Genomic DNA, 26,918 nt, shown 5'->3' with positions numbered 1-26,918 from the left:
AAAACCACTTTGTTTTTCTTTTGTGGTTTCTGGTGAGACCGTACAATTACTAAAACCTGTAAAGAGTGTTTTAAAACCTGGAAACTTGAGGTCACTGTTGTTCTGAGAGATTTAAGAAGTGTTTAAAAGGATGTTGTATTTTATAACATCTCAAGATGGTTGAAATGTGTCTGCAGTACACTCAGGCTTCGAGCGAGTAAGAGAGAACTAGATTTAAAGCAGAAAACAGGAAGGCTAAGTGAAGTACAGCAAACATTCCCCTTATCTTCTTGAGCCTTCAACCTTGGTTATGGTGAATTCTGAATTTTGAAAAGTAAGCAGCTTTTCTGACATCTTAAGAAATAGGGATCTACATTCTCTAGGGAATATACTAGGGTTTCTCTAAAGCTAACCATATAAATGCTAATAATATTAATTGTCCCCATAGGTCACTTGTTTGTTTCCTCCTACAACAGAGCAGCAATAAAGTACTGTTTTAATTTACAAGTCTTTCATTTAATGCAACCAACAATAACAGATTATTTCTTTTGATTGCAAGCTTTAGATCATCGCAACACAAAGTAGATCATCCTCTTTGTGTAATCAATGAGAAGTATGCAGATATGTTGAGTCTGTTAAAATTTAATAGCCTGCAAAATGTCCAGAGGTCATCTCTGTGATTCTGTTTCCCAAATGTGGCATTAAACACATGTTTTTGGTTACAAACACCAGCAAAATTGACTGGACTAGGAATTATCCATTTATATATATATATATAAAAAAGAAAAAAACTGAAAAGAAAGATATACTGTGTGACATGTACAGCAAGGTTGAACTATAACTCACTGTACCTGAGGTTATTCACTTTTTGAACACTTCAGAAGTCAGACATTTACTGGAACCTGCTGTGACAGCAGGGAGAAAAGACGTCCCCTCAGGCTTTCAAATTTGAGAAATGAAGAAACAAAAATCTGCTACTGTACTCTCAGGTGAACAGGAGATTTGTGTTTAGTTTTAAACTGCCATAGATTTATTGCATTTAAAACAAACCCTCTCTTTCGACCCTTCCCCTCTCAGCATCTTACATTATTGTGGGGCTCCAGTTTGTGACTGTATGGAAGATTCTAGATGAAGGTCTGTGATGTGGGTTGGAACCGGAGCTAAAACAGCAGGCGTGTTTCCGTCTTTCCTTAAAGGTCGTAGTCTCCTTTCCGGGGCTTCACTTGGCTCAGTAAAGCACTTCTTAGGGTGCTGGCAGATAAACAAAGACTAGCGCGCAAACACAGCTATCAACAAAGCCAGTCATATTCCAACGTTGAAAAAAAGATACAAAAAAACCCAACAGAAAACTGTGTTTAATTTAAAAACCAGTAAAGCTGCTTTACATTTATACCAACTGTATAAACTTATAAGAGTGATGCAATTGTTATAGTCACCAATCGCTTTGACACTTTTGATGTTTTTACAGTGCTACGATACTGTAAACTACAGCTACAGTATAGTGCTTCAAACACTAAAGAAAACACTAAAGAAACAAGATTAAAGAGGAATATAAACAGCTTTTTTTTAGTTTATTTGTGGCTCAAAAACGCTGAGATGTTATAAAGTAAGTTCTCAGTCTCTGATGCAGATTGCGTCAAGTTTTGGATCAAAGGCTCATGAGCTGGAGTCTCGTCTTCCTCCTTCCCTCTTCGCAGCACGTTTTGGCTGACAGAAGACGCAAGGAGACCTTGCTGCGCTTTGCGGTCGGGGCCTACTCCGGACACCTTTGTAACACTGCAGGGATATACCCAGCTCCTCCATCACAGCGCTAAAAGACAGACACTGCAGAGAAAAAGACAATATTTTACTATATTAGATTTTTTTTAATTACAAATCCCTAATAATAATAATTATAATAATTACTGTGTAACATGTAACATTATGTGTAATGCAACTGGATTAATTAGAAACAAAACTAAAACTGGAGCCCAGTGCAGGCGTGTTGCTAAAAAATACAGAAAAAAGACATGATCAAATGTGACTTTCATCTTTCTACATTAAAATGTATTAATTTACGATTTCTGTTTTCTCATCACAAAATGTACTTCCGCTGTGCTACATCTCAAATTAGCAAACCAAAATCAATTAGCCAGTTAATGATCTGGTAATTATTTCAAACGATCAAAGAGATGGCCATCTGAGATGGAACGCCTCAGGCTTATTTGGAGATGGAGACTATTAAATCCCATTAAAAACACATTAATCTTCAATTGTGTATTTTTTTTTCTTTACATTTCATACTTCTCTGGCTGGTGTGATACACATCATCATCTATTGCACAAAGTGTTTATTTTACTATCTGTTTATCTTTAAATTCAAGGATGAGAGAAGACTTTCCTCTTTCATCCCCTAGGCTTTGCCAAAGTCTTCTCAAACAAACATGCCGTCCATGGGGATTTCCCATGAATACCAGTGACTTGCAGTTTCAGTAGAGAAAACGTACTGTGTGTCATTCTCTGAACAAAAAGAGTATTTGAACCATGTTTTCTTCCAGTCTTAGAAAGAAACCTAATTTGTTTTGGAGTCTTTTGGCAGAACTGTATATTTCTCCCATAAACTTTTGAAGTTTTCCTCCCCTGTACATTCAGCACAACATGTTTTACTATTCATGAGGTCCATCAGAGACAGAGTGCATCTCAGTAAATCAAAATTGGCAAAGATGTGCCCTCAAATTAATCCAACCTGTGACAGGTGCAAATCTGCTGAGACCACTCATTTGTTGTTGATTCATTTGTTTTGGTATTGTCCCAAAATGCAACAATTTTAGGGAGGTGTATGTAAGGCATTATCTTTCATATTTGGAGTAAAAATAACACCCAATCAGTACATTAATTCATCTTAGATTTGAGAAGATTTGTTTTGAGGGGCTCTGAAAATAAATGTTCTAAAGTTTGGAAGCTTTTTTTTTTTTTTTACATTTTTTGACCAACTGTCTACACAGGTGCAGTGACTCTCTGTTCTGTTCATACAAACTTTGGCTGACTGATTCATGACCGATTTTCTTTTGTACCAGTGTGGAGTTATTATTTTTTATTTGTTTGACAGTGAACAGGTGTGTTGTTTCGTTTGGGTGGGTAAAAATCTATATTTTTCCTCTTATTTTCAGATTTTTTTATTGTATTTTTTTCAAATTCATTAATGAATATATTAAACACGAAGAGGTCCATCAGGGACAACAGTTCAGCCACTGGACCCTCATTCTTCTTCAGTCATTTATTTGCTTTCTGTCATTCGTGTTTCAAGTCAAGTCAATTTTATTTGTATAGCGCATTTGAGCAGCAAGGCGGTTCAAAGTGCTTTACATCATGAAAACATAAAAACATCATGAACACATTGAAACAGTCACTGGTTGTGAGACCAGTAAGAAACATTAAATTGTATCATAGAACTAAATATTCTTCAACCTGATATTTTCTCCACATAAAGTTTTCATTTTCTTGTGTGAGCCTCTGATTCAACGCTCTCAGGTTCATGGACTGGCAACGTTCGCTGCATTTGTTGTGCAGTTTTCCTTATTCATTGGCTAAAATCCATTATCTGAACAAATGACCTGTGAAATATGTTTTACCTTGTTTATTGTAGCTTATGAGTTGCTCTACTTGTGTTTTGTTTTCTTTTATACTTGCTATTGTGTTTTTTCCCCTGCAGGTCAACCTTTATAAATAGATTTTAAGAAATAAGGCTGTTAGACTTGACTTGAGTTTTGCATGATAAGAACATCTCATAAAGCAAGGCTCGGGGCATCTTCTGAAAATAGACACAACTGCAAACTTTAAACTGAAAGACTGAGCAAGGAACGCATTAATCAGACAAGCAGGAAGAGGGCCTGTCATAGTTTGAGTTCCTGCCTTAGTTTAGTTTCTGTTTTTGGGTTATTTTCTATTTTAGCTTGTGTCCTGTTTCAGTCTTGGTTCCATCTTAGGTTGGGCCTGGTCATTTATTGTGTGTTCTAGATTGGTTCGTGAACTGTTTTTTAGTTTAACCTGTTTTCAAACGTCAGTAGTTCCCTTCCCTGATCAGCTCCTCCTAGTCTAATTAGTTTGATTCCATTCACCTGCTCACTTCCCTACTTATGCCTGCCTTTGTTCCTTGCACTCTTCTCGATCATTGTTTGTGTTTTTTTCCTGCCTGGGGTAAGTCTGATCCTGTCTGCCTGTACCCAACCTGATTCTGTTAGTTTTTACCTGGATTATTTGACCTGTTCTGCTCTTTTTGTTAATAGACCAGCCTGACTCTTGACCAGTTTATTTTAGGTTGTTGGCTGTGGACTGTTTAAGCTTTTTAGACACTGCCTCCTTGCTTTTTGGCTTGGTGCCCTCTTTTGTTTTTTTTGCTCTGTTAATAAATCACCTTTTTATTTCAACCTTGCTTGTCTGGCTGAATTCAGGGTCCCCTGTTTCTGACTCATGACAGGGCCATTGTAACTCTGGATAAGCTGTAGAGGTCTATAGCTTGGGTGGAAGAATCTGTTGAGATGAGGATTATTGCTTGTGCAAGACATAAATCTGGCCTGTATGAAAAGGTGGCAACTAGAAAGCCATGAAACACATTTTGTAATGACTTCTTGTGTACCCACCAACACAAGCTGTGTAGGAGCTCCTGCTAACATGTGGGAGAAAGTCCCTTTTATCAGGTCAAAATGTAACATTCTGACAAATATGATACTAATAATGCACATGGCCCTGAACACACCATCTTTGTTATAACACATGGTGGGTACAGCATTATGATGAGGGGAGGCTTTCCTTCATAAGGCTGGTCAGAGTTGACGTGAAGGTGGATGGAGCCACATGCAGCGCAAGTCTTGAAGAAAACCGGTTAAAGGAACTGCAAAAGCCTGAACCATAAAATAGATTTGAAGTTTGTGGTTGGAGCACGGGGAGAGGAATGAATTAAGGACAGCACTGTATTTGTGGAGACATATTAAAGAACAAAGTTCCCAAAAAGGCTTCTCGTCAAACAAAACAAAAAAGGATCACTTATATTAGTTTGCTGAGGGCAAAAAGGGTAAAAGGAATCATGGACAGCGAAAGCTGTGGTCAGATGTGGGGCCATGGGTATACTGGGATATCACGACGAGGGACCAAGACGAGGACATCTGTTTTACGAACCTATTGTCTACAGCGGGTATGAGTTGCCTATGAGCTGAGACGGCTAATCTGTGTCGTCCCCCAGTAGCCTGCCGCTCTCCAGATCATTTGATAAGGAGCTGCCAGAGGAGGAAGTGGAACCACGGCGCTGGAACTGACGGGATTGCATCCCGTAAAAGAAACAAAAGGCCTGATGCAAAAAAAAAAAAAAAAAAAAAAGAAAAGGGTGGAGAAAACACAAAGAAGGTAAATAAACTTGAAAGAAATTGGACACATTTAGACTGAAGTAAAATGATAATAAAAAAGGATGAAATACACATAGATAACCCAAACATGAAAAATAAGAAAAACTGATGAAATTGTGATATGGGTTGAATGACCAAAAGTTAATTTAAAGGCTTAAATAAAAGATAGCTTCAAAAAAGTAGATGGCATTCAGAGAAAAGAACATTATGTGGAAAGAGGGAAGCCGCCCGTCAAGACATGAATCATGAAGTTGAAGCTTGGACACAAATGAGTCTTCCAAATAGATAATGACCCTACGCATATCACCAAATTAGATACAAAACGGCTCAAGGACAACAAGGTCAATGCTTTGGCGTCGCTATCACAACATCCAGATCTCGGTCTGATATAAAATAAATGTGCAGAGCTGACAAAGTGTCTAAGAACAAGGCAGTCAACCATCCAGACTGTTGTTGGAGGATTGTGGAAGGACACCCAAACATTGTTGCAAATCATGCGGTTTCAAAGGCAGTTCTGCCAAATATTAACCTCTGAGTTTGAAGAAAAATAATAAAAAAAAAACTCTAAAAAGGAAAAATTCTCTTTGATTATTCAGGCATTTAGCTAATAGAAATAAATGTGTGAAATCTAAATTCCCTGGCTAAATATCCGTTTTCAAGTGCAAATGAAAAGAAGTGATTGGTTTTGTTCTGACATTTTTATATTTTAGTTTGTTACTCAGTCTTTATCCTTTTGAAATGTCACAAAAAGCACAAATAATTCATATTGTGAACAAATGCATTTTTACAAGCACTTTAACAGGCCAAAAAATAAATGATAAAAGAAGATAATTTCTTATTTCCTGCAGTTTAAATTGTCTAAAGTAAAAAAAATCAACCTTTCAACTGTAAATGCTACAATATTTTAATGTACAGCTCGAGCTTTCCTCACTCACCTCCTCTATGTCAGCATTCCTTCTGGCCTTGTAGATGAACTCTCCAATTGCCACAAAAACAGAAAGCACCAGACCGGCAGCCAGAACAATGAAGATCCCACCAATGTTCTCCACGCCCAAAGCATTGGCCTCCTTGTTGTCCTCCTCTGGACAACCGTTGCCCCTCCACCACTTCTCCTTCATCATGTGTAGCTTCCCTTCCTCCTGCAGCTGAAGGATGGCAATTGTGATTTTGTCCCTGTAGGGAGAACCTGTCAAAGAAGACGCAATATTCAGAGACTAATTATTAATGAATTTACATTTTGTTTACATTTCTTTCTATTCTTTTGAAACATCCCAGTATCCCATTAATGGAGGTATTCATAATTTCACTTCTTTTGAATACTTTTTTTAAACACTGTGCTAATGTTTAGCAATTTTAAGGACTTGATCAACGTAAAACTACACTCGATTTGCATAGAAGTCCTATGCAAAAACAATCAAGTCCAACTTTGGATCCAAAACTAAATTTAGGCTCCAGCTTTCTTCTGTCGGAGTTGAGGAAGCTGCAGGTTTTATTTCATCCTGTGGCGCTCATTATTTTCAGAACTCTTGTACTTTTCCAGCAGGGAGAGCAGCATGAGAGCAGCAAACAACACAGCAATTAAATGCCTCATCAAGTAGGCATGCTGACATGAATGAAAGCTGAGTTTGAAGGTTTGTAAAACTATGCAAAGCCTGTCTTATTCTTTATTCCTCCTAATGATCACCAAGAAATGAAACTTTGAAGAGAGGGAACTCTCGGCTTTGGCTTTTGGTATTTCCTTGTCCTTTTATAATTTAGCTCCTAACTATTTTGTAATCACATTGCCTTCTTCTATGAATTATCTACAGCTGCTGATTCACCATTAACCACTCTTATTGACCAAGTTGGTACAAATTGCTTCATGGTTTCATGGCACAAACTGGACTTTGATCATAGTCTACAAAAATTCAGAGAGAGTTGATATCAGGGCTTTGACTGTATCAGTCAAGAAGTTTTCATTTTACCCTGCTTTTATTCATTTTAAAACCAGTTTACATGTGCTTAGAATTACGGTACTGTGGGAAAGCCAGTTGTGTCCAAAGTCTAATTCATTTTGCTGATTTGAGGCAAAGCTAAACATTTTGGAGGTTGTCCTTCCTCTTTGTTATTCCATGGCTTTTGCACAATGCACCAGTACCAATGGCAATAAAATGGCCCCACAGCATAATGCTCCACCATATTAATTGAGCATTCCAAAGTTTGAATGCCTCCCCTTAACTACTCCCAACATATTTTTCGTCACTGTGGCCTTACAACTCAATCTCAAACTTGTCTGAGCATAAGACCCAGGTCCAGAAGGCATTTTGTTTCAACATGTGCATCTTAAAATTTCAATCAAGCTTAAGGTGTCCGTTTTAAAGCAAGGGCTCCTTTCTTGGTCAACGCCCTCTTGGCCCACAGCCATGTAAAATTTGCTTCCCTATAGACAATCACAATGATGTTTCACCAGTTTTTGGTTGATAATAGGCTTGCATCATAGTGGATTGTTCCTTGAAGGTTAATTCAGATTTTCTTTGATTTGTAGTTCTGGGAAGTTATTATTAATAATATATTTCTTATCTGTTCTAGAAAGACATCATATCACCGTGGAGCTGATAGAAATTAAATAGACCTATTTACAGCCTACATCGGCAGGAAGCACTGTTCGCGTATTATAAGTGACTTTGGGTTTTTTGTTTTTTTATAAAGTCGCTTTTAAATTCTGTGACTTGCAATTTGCATTTTTTTTTTGCCTTGTTTCTGAAAGTAAAGTCGTTAGTCACTGGTTGAGCTTCTTTTGGGCTTGTTGTCATAGATCTATTCACTTGTTTGTCTTGCAATATCTGGCAACTGTCAGGAAGTTGCGTGCACATTAGTACAACGGATGACTAGCTTATGGATAGTGGATACTCATTGTTTGTCCAACATAGGAGGAAGCAGGATTAAATCAAACAATTATTACCACTGGCATTAAAATGTCAGCTTGATGCGTTTACGGTTATATGAATCGATAATCTGAGCCGAACGTGGCTTTGGCTTCAGGCTATCAAGCCAATAGATTGGACCAAAGACATTATCAGAAATGCACGTGTCTATGGCGCTAATTTGATATCAGGTAAGGTTTTCTGTCGACTCTTTGATTTCACGAGAAGCTGAGGCTTTTGTTTGTAATGTAAAAACATGCAGTTTCATGCAGTTAAATCTGGATGCATAGCATTGGCTTGTGGCTAATGAACAAACGCCTGTGCTTTATTGACAGCAGAATTGTCGCTGGACTGGCAAATTCCTGATTTCGTGCCTTTTTAAGTTTGTGTACACTGAACATTGCCTGGAACCTGATGCAAAGATGGAAAGGTAGGGATTATTAGCCTTGGCTAAGTTTTTAAACTTATCACCTCTTCCATTGCCACGAAGTCATATGGTGCTGGCTATGAAATACTGCTCGTAGCTTCTCTCTTGTAGACAGGCTAGGTTTTTCCACCAATTATGTATGAATCTCGGGCCAATAATAAGTGAGCCACTTGCTCATGCAGCGGTGCCACGCTGCATGAGCAGCTGTCGTTGTTTACAAGAATTAAACGTGTCTATAAGTCCTCGGACTCTGTTTTAGCTGATGTTAGCAATATAAAACAACTCAAAATGAAACGGTTCATATCAGTGGAATATAATGCTATGCTAGCAGATATCAACAGTCTATACCTCCACAACCGTGACTGTCGTTATGATTGTGCTGTTTTGTCCAGCTGACCAAGATCCGTGTTTGTCTGTGGAGTTACGTTGTTTAAGCCTAGTGGCTGTATGATCGGCTGTGACTTGCAAGTCCGCTCTAGCTCAAACAAGAAGGGAGTAAACTTTTTCATTTTGCATCATTTGTGCAGCAGCGTCAGCAGAATCATGGTTGTCCAGACCATTACAAAGTGGAGACATGTTCGAATAATCCAGTTATTGTCTTGGAATTTGCAATTGTTCAGAAATTCCTGCATGTTAGATCTTCGCAGGATTGTTTACACTTCCCCATTGCTTTATTATTCAATAATAAATGTTGTTTTAACTCCTCCTACCAATAGGTGTTCCCACTCCGTAGCCCTTGGAGTCTATGAGCCCTCCGATCTGAGTGAGGTTGCAGTTTCTTTGGCTGATGTACTCGATGCTCGTGGATTCCATCAGCATGGCGTAATCAGTTGTCAGAACACGGGTGATTCCCTCCTTGTTATTCTTCACTAAGGCTGTTTTCCTGCTGCTCATGAAGGCCCACATCTTTTCATAGGTGGAGATTTTTGATTTCTGAAATGAGCAAAAACAGAAAGTGAGCTAGTAAGAAATGTTGCAGATGTGAAGGGAAAACCTGGTGAATTAGTGCGGCTGCGCATGCGGCACATATGCCACGCATGATTAACTAGATTTGAAACACAACCGCAAACATGCGTTTTTGTAAAATGACAAAGGGTACGCCTCATTGTGTATGTATGTCTCTCTTTGTGCCGCAAGAGAAAATGGGACAGCGGTGTTGTAAATCTCCCCCAGCTGATTCGATTTGTTGAAGCCATCCATCCCGCCAGCTTCTTCCCATTCAGACCGCCATAATCACTGGCTGCAATCTGGGAGGATAAAGCTCAGCATGAATCAACCCCGCTGAGCCACAGCATGTGAGGAGAGGTGAATTTTGTGACGCGAGGAAGTGACAGCCCTGCCTGAAGACACCTTGACTGTACTACACAAACGACTTGAGTCTCTGTTCTTTATCTTTTCCTTCCAAGGAGCCAGAATATCAATCTTCACGAGGCCCTGAGCGATATTTTTCCAGGCATCCAACTCAAGGGATGGAGCAATGTTAATGAACGCCATATTAGTACTTGAATGTGCACAGTTTTAGAAGGGTTAAATTAGATTTTTGGACCGCTAATGTGTTAAAGAAAAATCATAATTCTATAAGGAAAGCATTTATCATTTATAAAAATAACAATCAAAAGAAAAAAACATAACACTTGCCTTAAAGAATGTCATAGTGGATCCATCCCTCACTGCCCCATATTCAATCCTTGTCTGTTTGGCAAGGTCGTCTGCAGAGTCAATCGGCGCGTCCATTCTTTCCACAGTCAGGAAGGCTGCCAAGTTGGCCGTGTACGAGGAGATGATGATTAAAGTGAAGAACCACCAAATACCCCCGACTATACGTGTGGACAAAGCCTTAGGCATCACCTCAGAGCCTGGGGAATTAGCAAGAAAAGGTTATACACAACCTTAAGAGGTAAAGGTCTACATAGTGTGCTAAAAAACCTAACTGGAAGGGAAATTAACAAGAGTGCAATACATACATAACATAAAGATTTGAAGTTTTCCTTTTTTGAATGGAAGTTTACTGAAGTTTAACCATTTTGCATTCATACCATAGCGTTAGATGATAATTAATTTCTGCTATGCACCTCTATGTGTAATCCCAGTTTCTTTCCCCTTCTCTTCATGATGTGTTTTGTTTACCAAAGTCAATCTAACAGTTACAATTTTTGCACTTAAATTAAATCAAGCATGTTACAAAATACAAGCATACTTCAGAGCTATACTTTAAATATTTTATCTGTTATTTCGGTTTTGTTAAAAAAAAAATCGTATATACATTTAAAGACATTTAAATATTATCATTTACATAAACTTGCATTCATCATTAATTATATTTCATTTTAATTTCACAAAACGTATAAAATTAGCAAACAGCCATTTTGAAATATAGGACACCTCATAAATTTTCATATACGGATTGCTAATCTCATTTATTTTACTAATCTTATTCATATTAATCTCTTGGAAAATACAGAAGTTTATTGCACCTACCTCCTAATAGCTAGTGTTTACCTTCTTTAGCTGTAATAACTTCACTATGGCACCTTTTGCAGCCATCTACCAGTCTCTGACTTTAAGCTGAGAAAAAGTTAGTCCCATTCCTCAATTACAGCTGAGAAGTTTCAGGGGTTTCTTGCACGTACAGCCTGTTAAATTCACCCCACACCCACTCCATGAGATCAACTTCTGTGCTTCGACTCATCCCAGGATTTTCTGTTTCTCAGCTGTCAGCCAGTCCTTAGTGGATATGCTGGTATGTTTTTGGTTAGTTTCAGGTTGCAAGGCCCAGTTCTGCTTCAGCTTTTTTTATTTTTTATTTTACAACTGGTCTCACAGCACTCTCTGATACATGGTTGCATTCAAGGTGCAGCAAACCATCACACTTTCGGCTCCATTCTTCACAGACGGTTTTATGTCTTCCGTTCTTGTGTCCATATTATTTAGTTTTTGGCTAATCTGTTCATAGAACATTATTCCAAACACCTAGTTTTTTTTCTATATTATTTCCGTCAAACCTTGCATTTTTTTTTTCCTGAGAGATCAACAGTTACTCCCTTACACACCTCTCCACAATGTTACACTTATTTAGTCTCTTTCTGTTTGTACAGACATGCACTTGTATGTCAACAGTATCAAGAGGTATGTCCTATAATGCTATATTAAGGCTTTTGGAGACTTATTTTAGTGCTTGGACAGCCAGACCTAAGCCATTTGCCTGTTGTTTAACAAGTCACTTTCTCGTATAATGACTTCTGGCCAGTATAACAGCTGATTTCATACTCTCTAGAGACCTTTTCAAATCCCCTACCAGACTTCTAAACTGTTACAATCCTCTCTCTAAAAGCTTCAGACAGCTCTTTCCACTTCATCATGGTGTTCACTCTCATTTTAAAAGTCAGTAGCTCACCAAACTAAATGTATGAGGAGTAAACAGTTCGAACTTGCTTTGAAATGCTGAGTAATGATGTGCAGCTGGTGTGAAATGTAACATTTAGCCATTTTATGTAAAAAAAAAAAGTATGTTGCTGAAGCATTTTCCATATTTACCCTTTACCAGCTATAATATTTTTATTACATTTTACAGAAAATACTGAACTGTATTTTCTGCATACCAATAGTTTTTAGACACATTATTTAAATGTATTATGGTAAAGGTTAAAATTAAATATCCATTTGTCCAAATATGTTAGGAAACACAGTTTTTCAGAAAGTGTCCAAATGTTTATCAAGACTCCATATTTGTTGTGTAAACCCAAAACAAGATGCAAATATATGCAAATAATAAGAAAATTTAAATTCTTACATTTTTGACTCACTGACAAGCTACCAATGTCACCTGCTTACAATTGTTGTTTTTGTACTGATATTATCAGTAGATTTACAAGTCATCCAGTGTAGCATCTCAGACTAATTTGGCCGACACCTGCATAAGATATCCACAATATCTAACACAATTCTCAAAAATGCTTAAAACATCCCAATTACATACTGAATATTTCTTCACTGCCCCTATTCCATGCAGATTCTCTGATTGCAAATAACCTAAAAAGTAAGACTTGTACCTTGTCGCATTAGTGCTCCAATGCCAAACCAAAAACTGTTGAGCAAAGTGAAGTTATTCTGTACTAGAGTTGAGGATGGGTTGCATGCATGTGGGTTGTACCACTCATATGGAGTAAACCTGGAAAAAAAAAAAAAAAACGGAAGTAACAGAGGGAAGGGAAAATGGCCCATCATTAGATACAAAAAGAATGCATCACAAATTTTGCTCTGGTTTAATTACAAAAGCAGTCCACTCATATTATTCCTATGCACAAATTATTCTCACTATGAGCACAGACCCATAGATACAATCTATTTTCATTCAATATTGAACCTAAAACAGGTTTTGGGTTTAGAGGAGTAAGCTTTAGTAGGTGTTGTGAAGCATGACTTGAAATACAGAGAGACTAATTTTGTTAACAGATCAAGACGTTTGGCTTGTGACTTTCATTAAGATCACAGTAAGCCTGTCTACCCAGATGACAACCTTGCAGCCATGAGGACAAATTTGACATTGCTGAGATTCTAACACGCAGAGCTTCCTCTTTAACACTGCATGCATTAATCTACCAGGCCAGGCTTGTGATAACATTTTTTGCCAAATGCATCAGTCTCCTGGTTTACCTTGCAATCACAAAGAGCACACAGCTGACTCCAGTGCAGGCTAACAGCACGTACATCCAGATATCCGGGGACAGAGGGTTGAGGAAGGAAAACACGCCCGGATTGGTGCCGTTGGGTTTGCGGTACAAGATGCTGATTCCTAAAGTCATGAAGGGCTTGGAAAAGTCGATCACCTTTTCTCGGACGTAGGTGATGGTTAATGGAGCCACAGCAAGGTCTGCCACCTGTTGTAGACAATGCACATTTTTACAGATTTATTTTAAAGAAGAGAATCAAAAGAAGTAACGCAGATTAGCTCAATGATGGACGAGCACAACACACTCTTTAATTTTCACTCACATGGTCAATTAGCTCCCGGACCATCCCATTCCATTCTCCCTTATCGTTCTGGGCTCCATATTTCCCGTCACCCACCAGCCGGACTTCATACGTAAAACCCAAGATGTTGGAGAGCTCCTTCAAAAGGTCCATGCAGTATCCCTCATAACGGTCGTTTCCAACCAGCTCCTTTTCGGACTTTTTTACCATCACATAAGGATTTTCCTTAATAAAAAAAAATACAAGGCTTTTTAATCGGGGAAAAAAAACAACAACCAAACATTACAACCTAAATGGTTTTATTCTGGCAGTAGTGAAATGAAATCGCAACTGGAGTTTTAGTCTTATGATACTTCGATGAGGGTTGATGCAACTGAATCACTTTCTTTTCCGTCTTTTTAAATGTGACTTTTCTCTCTATTGAGCCCTCTCATCCCTTATGTGCCGACCCGTTCTCCTTCTCCCTGTTATTTACCCATCTCCTCACCTGTATGGTCGTGACAATCAGAGTCCTGTTGGCCAGAGAGTCCGTAACATTGGTATTCTTGTCCCGGTTGGGCTTCTCCATCAGTTTCATCCCCCTGTACGAGTTCCACACAGCCACCTGGAACCACAAACAGGATTTTAGACTCAAAGAAATAACATCTGCTGCTTTATTCAAAATCAAAACATGTTACATGTCACACCTGCTCCACTCAGCAACAAAAAACTGTCAGAATTTTGGTATAGACTTTTCTAATAAACCATAGAAAACATGAATAACTATATTTTGTGATCACTAACACCTGCATCTTCAAAAGGGAATAATCTGGTTGATTTTCTCATTCATTGGCGAAAAGTACAAATATTTTATTTGTTGGCTTTTTTTTTTTTCAAAGCTAAAGAGGAAGCTGGAAGCTGCTTCAATACACTGTATATTAATCATATTTTCTAACTCGGTGAAGTGAGAAATGAAAAAGAAAAGCGAAGATTGAAAGATCCGATACCCCTGCCTCTTTTTTCAACTTTCTCACCAAATCAATCTTAACACATTTACCTTTACTCGGCTGAGCTCTGATGATTCTCGCCAAAGTGCAAAAACCTTTATAGCACACACGTACAGAGAATATTAAAACTGAGAAGTAGTTCCAAGCCCCTAAATCTTTAATCCAAACATGGTTGTAATTATTCATACAGGCACAAAGGCTTGTATGCCTACTCTCTCACTGTTATTCAGATAAAGGTGCCTTAGAAAGTTGCACCTTAAGCACATGATCAGTGTAGCATTTGACAAGCTTTTTGTACGATTCTAGTTATTTGGCCCCTCTTATCAGAAATTGCAAAGCGTTTGTGTTTGCTTTTAGGAGAAAATGCTGCACTTAAGCAGAGTCGATACGGCTGACATTGTAGCCATTTGAAAAATGTATTGTGACCCTGCTTTGTCCATTCATGTGCCTTTTGAAAATTTTGTCCTGTTGGAAAACCCAGAGTTAAATGAAGTTTCAACCATCTAGATTTTGATTTTAAGTGAAGTTGAAAACTTTAGAGGTATTCCTCCATTTTCATTATTTCGGTTTCTGTGTGTAACGCCTCAGTACCGCAGGCAGAGAAACAAGACCCACAGCATGAGGCGGCCCGCCTGCCACAACCACGCGTAACAGCTGGCACAGACTAATGAGGTTTTAAAGCTTTTCCTCGACTTATCCAACAATTCCTCTTGTCATAGCAGACAAAACATCTCAAACCTCCTCTCTTTTGACCACATAACGTTTCAAAAGAAGATATTGTTCTTGTCATTGTGGGAAATTTCAGTCGAGCTTTTACGGTGTGCGTTTTGGAGGACTGTCATTCTTATTGCTCGGCACCTTCTCGTTCTGTGTCAACATGTAACTTTTATAATTTACTTTACTTTGGGAATTGGCAGTGGAGATGGAGTGTTGATGGATCTTGTGTTGTCTGGAAACGTTCAAATCAATTTTGTTTCATCGGAAGGTTTGGTTCATTTGGCTGAAACATGAACACAATTGGTTCTTCCAACTAGATAAGCACCTTCGACACACATTAAGGATAATTTAGGTTAGTTTTTGAAGGTTCATAGTTGAAGTCATGCAAAAACTTCCTGAAGTATCTTGAAGTTGAACCGACCACAAATTCTTAGCTTATTAGTGAGAGTGTATGCACAACTTTGAGCCGGCTTACATAATATTGACCCATTGGATCAGAGAAAACCAATAAGTGCCATAAACTTGTCCATCCACTCCTTGTTTGTGTGTCGCAAATTAATTTCAAACTGGATAAAGGCCATCAGTAAATATAATAAGCTCATTCATGTCAAAGATAAATGTATGAAAACTGACTGGAGCTAAATCTTGTATTTTTTACACATTATTTGTACCTGAAATAGATCCTGTATTACAAACTTGATTCCTTTTAATTAATAGTGAATTACCAAAAACAAGCAGCATACTGTTGTATGCAAGCTCTGCAGTCAAATGATATGTTTGCTACTTGTAAAATATTAAAATAGAAATAATTTTGTTGATTTAACCATTTAAAATTTTACATTTAATGGATAATTATTATAAAACAGAATATTGCAATCATAGATATAAAAAAAAAACTATACTAAAGCTCAGTGTGAACATAACAATGGGGAAATTGGACTGACACCAGAGGGGACAGCATGAATGAAAAAAGGGCGGCAGAGTCAGAGGGGTTTGGAGGGAATAAATGGCAACACAGAGTCTGTTCTCCACACGTTCCCAGCGAGTGTGAATGAGGCCGGCCAGACCAGGCAGTTTAATCCCAACAGTTATCAGATTAAAACAGGCATCTGTCCGACGGATTTTGAACCCCTCAAATCTCCTCAGTGTTTAAGGGCCGAGCAAGGGTCAGGGGAGCCCATGAGAGTGATGCAATAACGGTAAGCGCATTAACTTATTACGTGTCACTGTTAATAGAGCTGGCAGTGGCAGGCTTTTCTGGCGTGAAACTCTTGAAACAAAACAAGGTTTTTATTTTGAAACAATGGTCTGGTCTGTAAGTCAGTGTGAAGAAGATGATGAGCGGTGAGCGCATCAGTGTCTCTTACTATGTTAAACTGAGCTCCAAAGAGAGTGCACTGATTTAAAACTTCTTTGTGAAAAGGTTTGCACTGGCTGCCGGCAGAGCCCATGGGCTCGTCCCCGCAGCTCCCGGGGGCTTCGCCGTTGTGGCTGTTGGGGGTTTCCTGGGGCCCGTCTCTCCTTTTCCCTCAGATGGGGGAGGCAGCTTTCCCTGTGTTGGCCCCTCTTGGGCACCTTTGCTTGGGGGGTCCCTTCAGGCATCTGGGTTTTTGGTTTCCCTGGTGTCTTCCTCGGTGCTCTGGGGGGTGGGGGGGGGGGGGGGGGTTATTGCTCTTCACAACCACTATTGAGCATTTTTCTTATGAATAAACCCTAGATACACAAGTGCACTCTCCCAAACACCTACAGGTGCATGGATTCAGGTGCTTACAGATTCACTTCTATACAGAAAACCCCTATTATTATCTTCAGCTGTCACTTTATACATTTCATATTAAATCATACTGCATATTCTTCTGTAATTGTCTCAAGGCATTTATTGTTTGTACCTGTAATACTTTATTGGTTGGTTTTACTGTTATTTTTATATATCTCTCTGCAGGTCAAGAAGCAATCTCAGAGAATGTTATATTGCTCTCTCCCTTTCTTCTCCTCTTTCTCTTTCACCTTTTCTCCCTTTTAGCATTTTGTCTCATCTGTTTCTCTTCTTTTATTTCCTCTTTTACCTTCCCATTTCAATGTCCATTGAACATAAAATAGTCCCAGCATAAAATCTAATGAAGCTGCTTGCATATATAAATCAAGTGGAGCACTATGGTGAACGCAGTAAGGCTCCACTTGTGAAAGTAAAATCTGTTGGGCAAACAATTCTTATTGCTACATTGCCAGACAGGACACAGACAACAAAGAAAGGTTTGTACAGGGATATTTGTTCCAAAAAATGAAATGTCTTCATTCATTCATTCATTAGACATTTTTTTAAAAAGCACTTTATATTTCTACCACAGCATTTTAAGTGAGAGTTTGTAAATTAATTGAATCACAGGATATTGCAGCAGAGGAGAACAGATGGGTGTCTTAATTTGGGGAGGCACGTGGGGTGCAAGGCAGAGGTTATCAAACCAGATCCAATTAGGAAAACAACAACTTCACCATCACTAGTACCCCTTTTAAACAAAGTACTTCACCAATTAAAATGTCATAAAATAAATGTTTTCTGCTTAAACTGCGGTGTGCCAACATGGACGCAGTTCCACTCAGCCAAGTTTAGTACTCACAAGAACCCAAAGAGGGGGCAAAAAAAAGAAAAGTTTAGGTCTGTTTTTTTTGTTGTTTTTTTTTTATCAATTTTTTTCTTTATTCTTAATCCTGATTTCCTCCCTTTCCCCCTCTGTTCCTAATGTTCCTTTTAGACTCTGGATCAATCCAAACACCCTTAATAATAGCCTCTCGCTCTTGTTCCTTGACCTTAACAGCAGAACTTTATCGTGGGGAGGAAAGGAGCTTCGGACTGCTGCGCTGCATTCGGACAGACTTTAACTCCGACATCATTACATGACGGAAACACACATGGATGATGCGAGTCAAATCTAGTCCTACAGCCTTCCGAAAATGAACTACAAAGTGCGCACTGTCTTCTCTTTGGACATTTCTGTTGATTTCCGTGAGGGGGCTGTGCTGATACGGCATCTCACGCAAAGAATTGTGGGATACCTTAAGGGCCCTTAGCGCCGGTAAGGGACGTTGCGGGATTCCTAGGCAAAACTAGCCACGAGAGGGAGCATACAGGCTACATTTCCTACATCCTTCCTTACTGACTGCACTATTCGGACGGCACTTATCATGGCGACCGATGACGCACTTCTACTTTGGCTAAAGAGTCCTTACTTTATAAGGGTATTCGGATTGTGCCTAAATTCTTTCTTTCTCCTCTTCTGCATCCCCTAGTTCTTAGAAGCTGGCAAAAAACTGGAGGTGTACATTACACCTCCAAATTCAGGAAAGCTGAATTTAAATGCATGCCACACTTTCTAGATATTTCTTTGTAAAAATATTTTAAATCATGTCTCCTTCTCCGTCTATCTTTATGCACTACTTTTTGTTGGTCTATCTCATAAAATACTTTGAAGTTTGCGATAGGAATGTGACAAGTTCAAGCAGTATGAATACTTTTGAAAGGCATTGTAAATGTTTAAGTGTGGCATATATATATATATATATATATATATATATATATATATATATATATATATATATATATATAAAAATCCTCCTTAGGATCATACGTCCAGAATATCAGAAATCCAACCAACTCAAAAAGAAGGAATATAGTTCATGTCAGTCATTCGATTTTCTGTATTTCCCCATAGCCCTTAGTCATGGGTTTGCTGTATATAGGATTGCAAATTTATCATGTGTACCAGAGTGCCTCCCATAAACACTGACTAAAAACTGACTCTCTCTTTCTCATCTGCTTTAAGAAAAATGCTAAGAACCCCAAAGCTCATCCTTACTCAGAACCAAATCACACTGGAAAACCATTACCAAAGATTAGGAGCGTGCTAAGTCGAGCCAAGAAAGCTGAAGGCGAGAAAAAAAGGGGGAAAAAATACATTTCCAGAGGAGTCAACAACTTTGAAGGAAATTACTTTATTTCTTACTTTGTTTATTCTCATCCTCTTCAAAGTGCATTTAACACAGTAACACCCAAGAACCAACCCAACTGCAGTGAAACGATATTTCAGTTATTATGACCATGAAGTCAAGTGTTTTATGAGATGGGCATTTCATATAGTAATGAGGCGCCTAAGGATGAGTATTAAAAGCTAAAAGTGCAGCGTAAAATCAAATTGCAACATAAATCATGGTGTTTGAAACTTGACAGCTGCTGACTGTCCACATAGCTGCCTGTCTGATGACTGAGACAGATGGAGTTGGGCAAGTTTGCAAACAAGCTGTTTAAGAGGATGAACTGGTTTAACATCTGTTCTTTGGCTCAAATGTAAAAAAAGAAATAAATAAAAAACAAACAAAAAACGATAAAGGAGTACTTAAGGTCAAATTAAACTTAAAGGGAATTTTCTGGATTTTTAAAGAGCTGTCCTGCTAAACACTCATTTCGTATAAATCCAGATTTGTTGGTCCCACAGGGTGAGGTTCAGTGCTGCTTTGAGAAGGGCCAAAACGAAAGAAGCTCTCAAAAGCATCACAGTGGGTTATGCAAACTCAATTTTATTACCCTTTAAGTCGTTGTCACTTTTAGTTTGGGTGGTCATTTATGTAGAAGCCTATCATTATTTGCAAAGGAAATGGAGTTAGGAGGCAAAATGCCTTGGATGTTCTGTTCTCAAAAAGTGTTTCTCATGGTGATTACTTGTGTCACACCCCCTTTCTACCTGTACGTCTTTTGCAAATAACCATCAGCTTATTTGTACATAACGACTTAATTAGCTACAGCCTCCAGAATCTGTTAATTTGCATTTATACTAAAGAAAGAAAGAGAGTAACAATAACAATCTGTTGGTATAACATGTTAGTACACTTCATTATTGCCGGAGGGACAAAAACAATCACAATAGAAGTTTAGGTATGAAAGCAGTCTTACAATAATGATTTGACATTTACAGAAAAATTAAAAGAAACTAAACTAAAACTGGAATACAGAAGAAACTAGACTTTAAAACTAAGCATATGTTCAAGTCAAATAAAGGAATTACATAGTTTTAATGGCAGGCATAGGTTGTAACAGCAACCTCTGCAATTAATGGCACACCAAGTGAATGTGTGTTCAAAGCTTAATAAACTAATCTCGTGGAGAACTGGTTACTTCAAAATGCGTCTCATTCCTGTAGGTCTCTAAGGTTATGTTCACACTGCAGGACTTGATGCCTAATTCAGATTTCTTGCTGAAATCTATTATTTGTTGTTTTGCATGTGCATGTGTGTGTGTGTGTGTGTGTGTGTGTGTGTGTGTGTGTGTGTGTGGTCGTTCATACTACTAATTAAATGCGACCACCATCAGACTTCTGTCTTAACTGTTTAAGACCCAAAGCGCCCCGCATGCACAAATAACAGAAGAAGACTTCACACAGCAGTGCACTGTCTACAGAATTAATAGAGGATGTAATTGTTACTAAAATTGTTGAAAGAAGTTTAGTTAAAAAAAACAAACAAAAAGAAAAAATGGTAGATACCAGCGTCTCTGTATTAGTATGAAGTTGTTGAGCATGGGAGCCAACAAAAATTCAGACCACACCATAATAAGATGGAGAAAGGTACAGAAAACAGCACAGCTATTAGCAACAGCCTTTTGTGGAGCCGTGACTGCTCCTGCTGTTGAGAAGTCTGTGTAGACGTGTAGTGAGAGCCAGGACAGTGACGTAAAAGACGGATGAAATGTTACATTACCGTTCAGTGTATAGACACTTTGAATATTTATATATATTTATATATATATATATATATATATATATATATATATATATATATTTAGTACCAGACATGGAACTGGCACAAATTACATTTTACAATACTTGTGGATATCAGTGTACATTTTAAAGTTCTGCAGAGGAACAACAGACACATTTGGATTTGTTTTCCTAACCTTTAATCTGTTTCTCTCTGAGCCATTTTTAAACCTCAACTCCCCCACTGGTGTCTGGATCACTGTCTGTCTCTGGAAACTGAGTATTTCTTGGCTGCCGTAAAGTCCTTCTGGCCTGCATGAATGCGTGATGGCAATCTAATGGTAAAGAACATAGTTTCCAAGTACAAATCTCAGCAAAAGTGGCCAATTATCCTCTTATTAATCACAGGCAGGAGTGGTGGACTCTGAATAACACTAGAGAAGCAGAAAGTAACAGACGACTTCTTTCTTTTTCAAGTTATTGCTCTGTCTACTATATGAAACTTTCTTCTAAAGCTACCGGGGAAAATAGTTTTGATGCTTCTCATATCAATCAGAGCCTGTACCCAAAGAGTAAAAAGGCTGAAAAGCCAAATATGGCATAGGTGTACACCGAAACCATTGAAGGGTAACAGAGTTGACAAGGCAGGTAACAGAGGAGGTGAGTGGCATATAGAGTGAAAAATACAGGGAGGTTGGGGGGGGGGGGGGGAAAAACAACAAAGGCTTCAACCAAACAGGGCACAGAACAAACCTTGATCCACCGTTTTGTAAGGCGACTTGTGCCCTCCACAATACCCTTTAGAAAATTTCAAAAAAGGCAACATGGACCACAGAGAGCATGGAAAGAAACAGTCAGTTGGCACAACGTTAATAGGCAAATTTATAGTGTCAAAAATGTGTATTTCAAACACAGACTCAATATAGACAGAGCACGATGTTGGTGTAATAGCCTGTTGTACATGATGCTGTACTCACTCTGGCAGTGCCGTCTTCTTGGAGGCTGATAACGTCCAAATCAAAGTCTCTCCTTAGGCCATCTGTCTTATTAAGAACAATGTGACCTGTCAGTCCATCCCACTGTGCCTGGAAAAAGAGACACACAGAAAGAGAAAGAAAGAGCCACAGGAGAGCATTGTTAAAGATTTAACAGCACCTAAGTTCTCTGAATGTGTGGAGAGTTGACAAAATACGTTAATTCTCGCCCAGAAGGAGAGGGAATACAGAGTCTGTGCTTACAGACGTCTTGAGTGCGATGTAAGCTGCCTCATATCAGAAAAACAAAAAATAAATAAAGGACTGTGTATAGTATGCAGATATTCTAATGAAGCAGTGTTAACGTGAATGTAAATTGATGCTTATTATGATTTCTTTCAAATGTTCCGATTTTTTTATTTTGTTAAATTTTTCTTGACATTGACAGGGCACTTAAATAAACTTTAGTGCAACTGAGCCACACTCTTTTAATCCATGGTCCCAAATTAGGTGTTACGAAGTCACATATGAAATTAGAATTTGCTTTGGTTTGATCAGGGATCGTATTTCATATTAGTCAAGTGGACCAAATGGTCATCAAAACCACTAACAATGGGATAAAAAACAAAATGTTCTGAAAAGTATATACAAATAAATTGTATTAGATGCGAGATTTAAGCATTACATCATTATTTACTGCCACAATATCTCTAAAAAAAAAAGTGTCTACCGAGCGACAGAACCTGAGGCCCCATTCACACCTGGCATTAAAAAGCGTCCCGGCTGATTCAGAATGATCTGTGATTTGCTGAATGATCGGATCATTGCTTTACATGTGAATAAATGTGTGGCCACATCTTGGCCAGGCGACCAAAAACAAGGACATCACAAGGTTTATTAGAGGCGACATATCATGCTTTTTAATACCTTGTTCTTCACATTTAAATCATTCAGTTGTGATCTTTATAAAGTAGAACTGCAATGCTTTGGTCTAAATGTCTCGTTATTTTTCCCCACAGCCCCTCTTCTGCTCCTGTTCTGGTGTGCATCTGAGAGCAACTTTTGGTGCTGTCTCTTTAAATGCAAAGAAAGCACTTCATATCCATCCCCCCTCCAGGTCGCAGAGTGTTCTACGCCACTCCTGTTGACCCATTTATGTGGCACGCTTGGGGACAGTGTAATGACTTGTGTGGGTTAATACACCAAAACAACCGAACATTTTGACTTATCCAAATGTAGCTTTGGCATCATTGAGCTTGGACTAGAAAATCGCAGCAAGAAACTTAAAAAGGGCAAATTTGCGAAATTGGTCATCACCGGAAGTCGGCACCTTTGCTTAGCAGCTCTGCAGCAAATACTGTGACGTAATTGTTAAAAAAAAGCAGTAGAGAATAGAGAATGAATGAAAAAAATGACCCAAACAGAAAATAAAGACATCTACGCAGCACCTGGACAGAATAATTTCAAAATTTCTGCACTTGTAGAGATTCCAGGTAAACATCAAAATGTTGTTGATTGATTTTGTGGTATATGCCCCCTTTAATGTTTCTCCAATGTTTGTAACTATGTCATTCAGAAATTATACAGCATAAATTAAGTTGAGTTTTTGCAGTTATTTAAACCACAAACTATTCACAAAGCTTATTTGCTTAATATAGGCACAATGTGAGAGAACTAAAGGGAAATACATAATGCAGGACTTCACAGAGCTCAGTTTTATTGCTACAGCACTAAAACATCTAATCTATAAACTCTCTAAAACAGCTGCCAACTCCTCCACATACTTTTATTCGGTCACACACATTGACTGCAAAAGTAAAAGGCAAAAGTGACAGAGAGAATATATATGTTTTGCACAACACAGTGACTGCAGTCCGTACAATAAACCTCCAAATACGATCAAACATAAACTGCAGAGTAAAGAGAAAAATCCCTCCCTTACATGGCATATTGACGTTCATCGATCGATAAAATCCTAACTCGAGAGTGGTAGAGGAAGTCTTTTTGCATCGACCATATGGAACAAGAAGCTTATTAAAATGTCTAACTTAAAAAGACTATTTCCAATAGCTGCTTAATTTAATGAGACTAGCTGAGAGCAGTGCTGACAACCCTGGTCACTATTTGTTTTTATTTTTAAACCTGAGATCTTGTGAACTCTGCTGCTTGACAGCAGTCACATTATGTCAGTGAATAGTCTTTCAGCTTGTCTCAGGACAAAGGCTTTAGTCAAACTATTACAGGTAAAAGTCCCGCTGTCTCTCTGCATGGCTTTAGAATGACCTTCCTTAGAATGTTTAGAGAAAGTTCACATTTGTTTTCGGTGCTGTTTGGACACAATCTGATCTCTCAGATGTTAATGAGTCTAACATGCAATGGTTATGTCCATGGGTACAAAATAGAAGCAGGTCTAGACAAAATGACCCATGTTCAATGTGGTATGTAGGAAGCCTGCAAAACAAACTTTTTTTGAGGCAATGAAGTTCTTACACATACTTTGTATAAGACATTGATTAGTTAAAGATGGTTAAAAGACAGGAACAAAGATAATGTTTGATTTTGCAGTAGATAGAAATCCTTACAAATCCTTCAGGCAATGACGTTCTTACACATAGTATAAGCAGCAGGGCTAACACAATTTGGTGCTGAATTATATTAATTAGTTAAAGATGGTTTAAAGACAAGAACAAAGATGATGTTTGATTTTGCAATAGGCTGGAATCCCTGCAAATGTCAAATTCATGAAAGCAAAACACTGGTTTGTGGATTAACATTTAGCAATCGCTAATTTATATCATATGAAATTAGTTCAAAAATGCCTCTTAAATTTCGTTAAAATCTAGGTCTTGTCTTTTTTATGTGCTCCAGATTGAGGTATTTATAATCTTTTTCTTTATTTTAGATCACTGATCACAGGAGATATTTGTAGCATGTTCTGTAGATCTTTTTAGCTCCGGCCAAAGGCGGAGCTAGATTTTCAAATGTTTAGTGTGTCTCAGTTACTTGTTCCTTCTTTGCTTAGAAATCCAAATAACGATTGCTCTTGGTTTTAAAACCTTGGACCAGTAACTGCACAAACTAAAGCTACAGTGCTCCAGAAGGAGGGAAAATATAACAAAACATCCAGATCAGCAATGTGGATGTTTTGATAATCATGGGTACGCTTTCCTAAACAGCATTTTTACTAGTATTCCAAACATCTAGAATGTTATCATAATGTTCAAAATAAATCAATATGGTGACAATTGTCTTACACGAATACAAAACACTTAAACTAGTTCACATTTTGTCACTTTGCAAAAACAAGTGTTTTATTCCGATTTTACACGATAGACCTACACAGAGTAATGCTTAAGTGTGGAGGGAAAAGGATAGATTGTGAAGGAAGCTAGTCAGCATTGATAGGAAGAGTGATGGAGCTGAACAGGTCAGTCCTAGAAAAAGAACTGCTGCAGAATGCAAAAGACCTTTCAGCAGGCCAACAATCGTACGTTGGAAGCAACAATTCAAGGGTTTTAGATGAAAGCATTTCCATGTGTCAAATAGGGCGAGCCAAACACAATACTTACCTAAATCCCATTAGGAAACAGCAAATTGCTGAAAATTAATATTCACAGATGCTCTACGTCTGACTGCTTGGGGAACATTAAACAGAAGTGCACCAAATGGTGCCTCTACAATGTACTGAGTCAAGGGGGAGCTTAATATGCCACATTTTCAGATTTCAGTTTTCCAGATGTTTTTTTAAACCAATTATCCCTTTCCTCCCATTTTACATAGCGCTATTTTACGTTGGCACATCACATAAAATTCCAAGTATAGGTAGTATAGGTTGGAAGTTATAAATTGACAAAATATAACTGAATTAATACATATGGAATCAGTTTGATTTTAAAATCACCCATTTATTGTATTCCATAAGTGTCTCACATCTGACTTTTGCATGGCCATTCATCTGTGACAGCATTGCCTTTTATTCTCCTAAATGTTAAGAGTAACAGGTATTTACACAACCGCACAATTACACTGACATTACGAGCCAATCCGAGTACAATCAAATCCACATTTAAATTTCAATACAAGGATAAATCCAAGTGCAGCAGTTTCACTCCGTCCCCAGATCATTTTCTTTTCAGACATTATTAACTTTAACTCAAAGTTTCGATAGAAAGGCATACAAAAAAAGCGCATTCAAGAAAATATCTCTCTGCAATTGTTACCGTTTAAACCCCAGGATACTATTCATATTTCATGGGCTCTCTGAGGATATTATCCGCTTTGAATGACAAAAGACTGTCTGCAGAGGTAAAATAAAATGCAATTAACTTCAGCTAAAAACACATTGTTCAGTATCATAACCAATCAAAAGAGAAATAACACTAACCGTCGAGCCAAGGATGCAAATGCAGGAATGAAAGCTGTATTTCTTTATACCCCAATCTTTGTTCAGATTGTTTGTTAATTGAGTGCCGTGTGAGATTATGTTAGCTGTTCTTGCAATCAGACATCCTATTATTAAATGAATGAATAGGAAAGAAGAATGAAAAAAAAAAAACAGAGTAATGGTAAATAAAAATAAAAGCTAAAGAAGAAAATTCCGACCGGTAGAAAAGAGCAGCCTTGAGAGGAAAATCCAAGTAAAGGGATGGAGTGATAATATCCCCCCCCCCTCCACTGCAGGCAACGGTCCCTCAACTGGATTTAAGACTTAAAGAGATCAAACTACTTGAGCATCAAAGGCCTCATTTCTGTCTGTAGGGCATTCAGTCAGACAACCGGGCAATGGGCCACAGGTTTTCCACCTCTCACCACATAAATGGCATGCATTTTCATATTG

At 38.2% G+C, this 26,918-nt stretch overlaps 1 protein-coding gene across 3 annotated transcripts in view; it reads right to left on the bottom strand.

Moving 5' to 3' along the window:
* Positions 1 to 1,312: 1,312 nt before the first annotated feature.
* Positions 1,313 to 26,918, bottom strand: part of grik1a (glutamate receptor, ionotropic, kainate 1a) — a 43,773-nt gene continuing 18,167 nt past the window's right edge. The window contains exons 8-18 of one of the 3 annotated variants that reach the window (XM_021314165.2): positions 22,085 to 22,192; positions 21,861 to 21,905; positions 14,145 to 14,261; positions 13,679 to 13,882; positions 13,340 to 13,563; positions 12,736 to 12,854; positions 10,325 to 10,542; positions 9,397 to 9,619; positions 6,292 to 6,542; positions 5,133 to 5,301; positions 1,716 to 1,803 (exon numbers count right to left, since the gene is read on the bottom strand). In XM_021314165.2, coding sequence (XP_021169840.1) covers positions 5,176 to 5,301; positions 6,292 to 6,542; positions 9,397 to 9,619; positions 10,325 to 10,542; positions 12,736 to 12,854; positions 13,340 to 13,563; positions 13,679 to 13,882; positions 14,145 to 14,261; positions 21,861 to 21,905; positions 22,085 to 22,192 — 1,635 coding nt within the window. In that variant the 3' untranslated portion in view covers positions 1,716 to 1,803; positions 5,133 to 5,175. Of the gene's footprint in view, positions 1,804 to 5,132; positions 5,302 to 6,291; positions 6,543 to 9,396; positions 9,620 to 10,324; positions 10,543 to 12,735; positions 12,855 to 13,339; positions 13,564 to 13,678; positions 13,883 to 14,144; positions 14,262 to 21,860; positions 21,906 to 22,084; positions 22,193 to 26,918 lie in introns of all 3 variants that reach the window. The other 2 variants (XM_012858674.3, XM_036143062.1) reach the window with 2 other exon arrangements.

Source organism: Fundulus heteroclitus, chromosome 11, assembly GCF_011125445.2.
Source record: "Fundulus heteroclitus isolate FHET01 chromosome 11, MU-UCD_Fhet_4.1, whole genome shotgun sequence".
Lineage (NCBI taxonomy): Eukaryota > Metazoa > Chordata > Actinopteri > Cyprinodontiformes > Fundulidae > Fundulus > Fundulus heteroclitus.
This window is presented reverse-complemented; position numbering and strand designations above follow the sequence as displayed.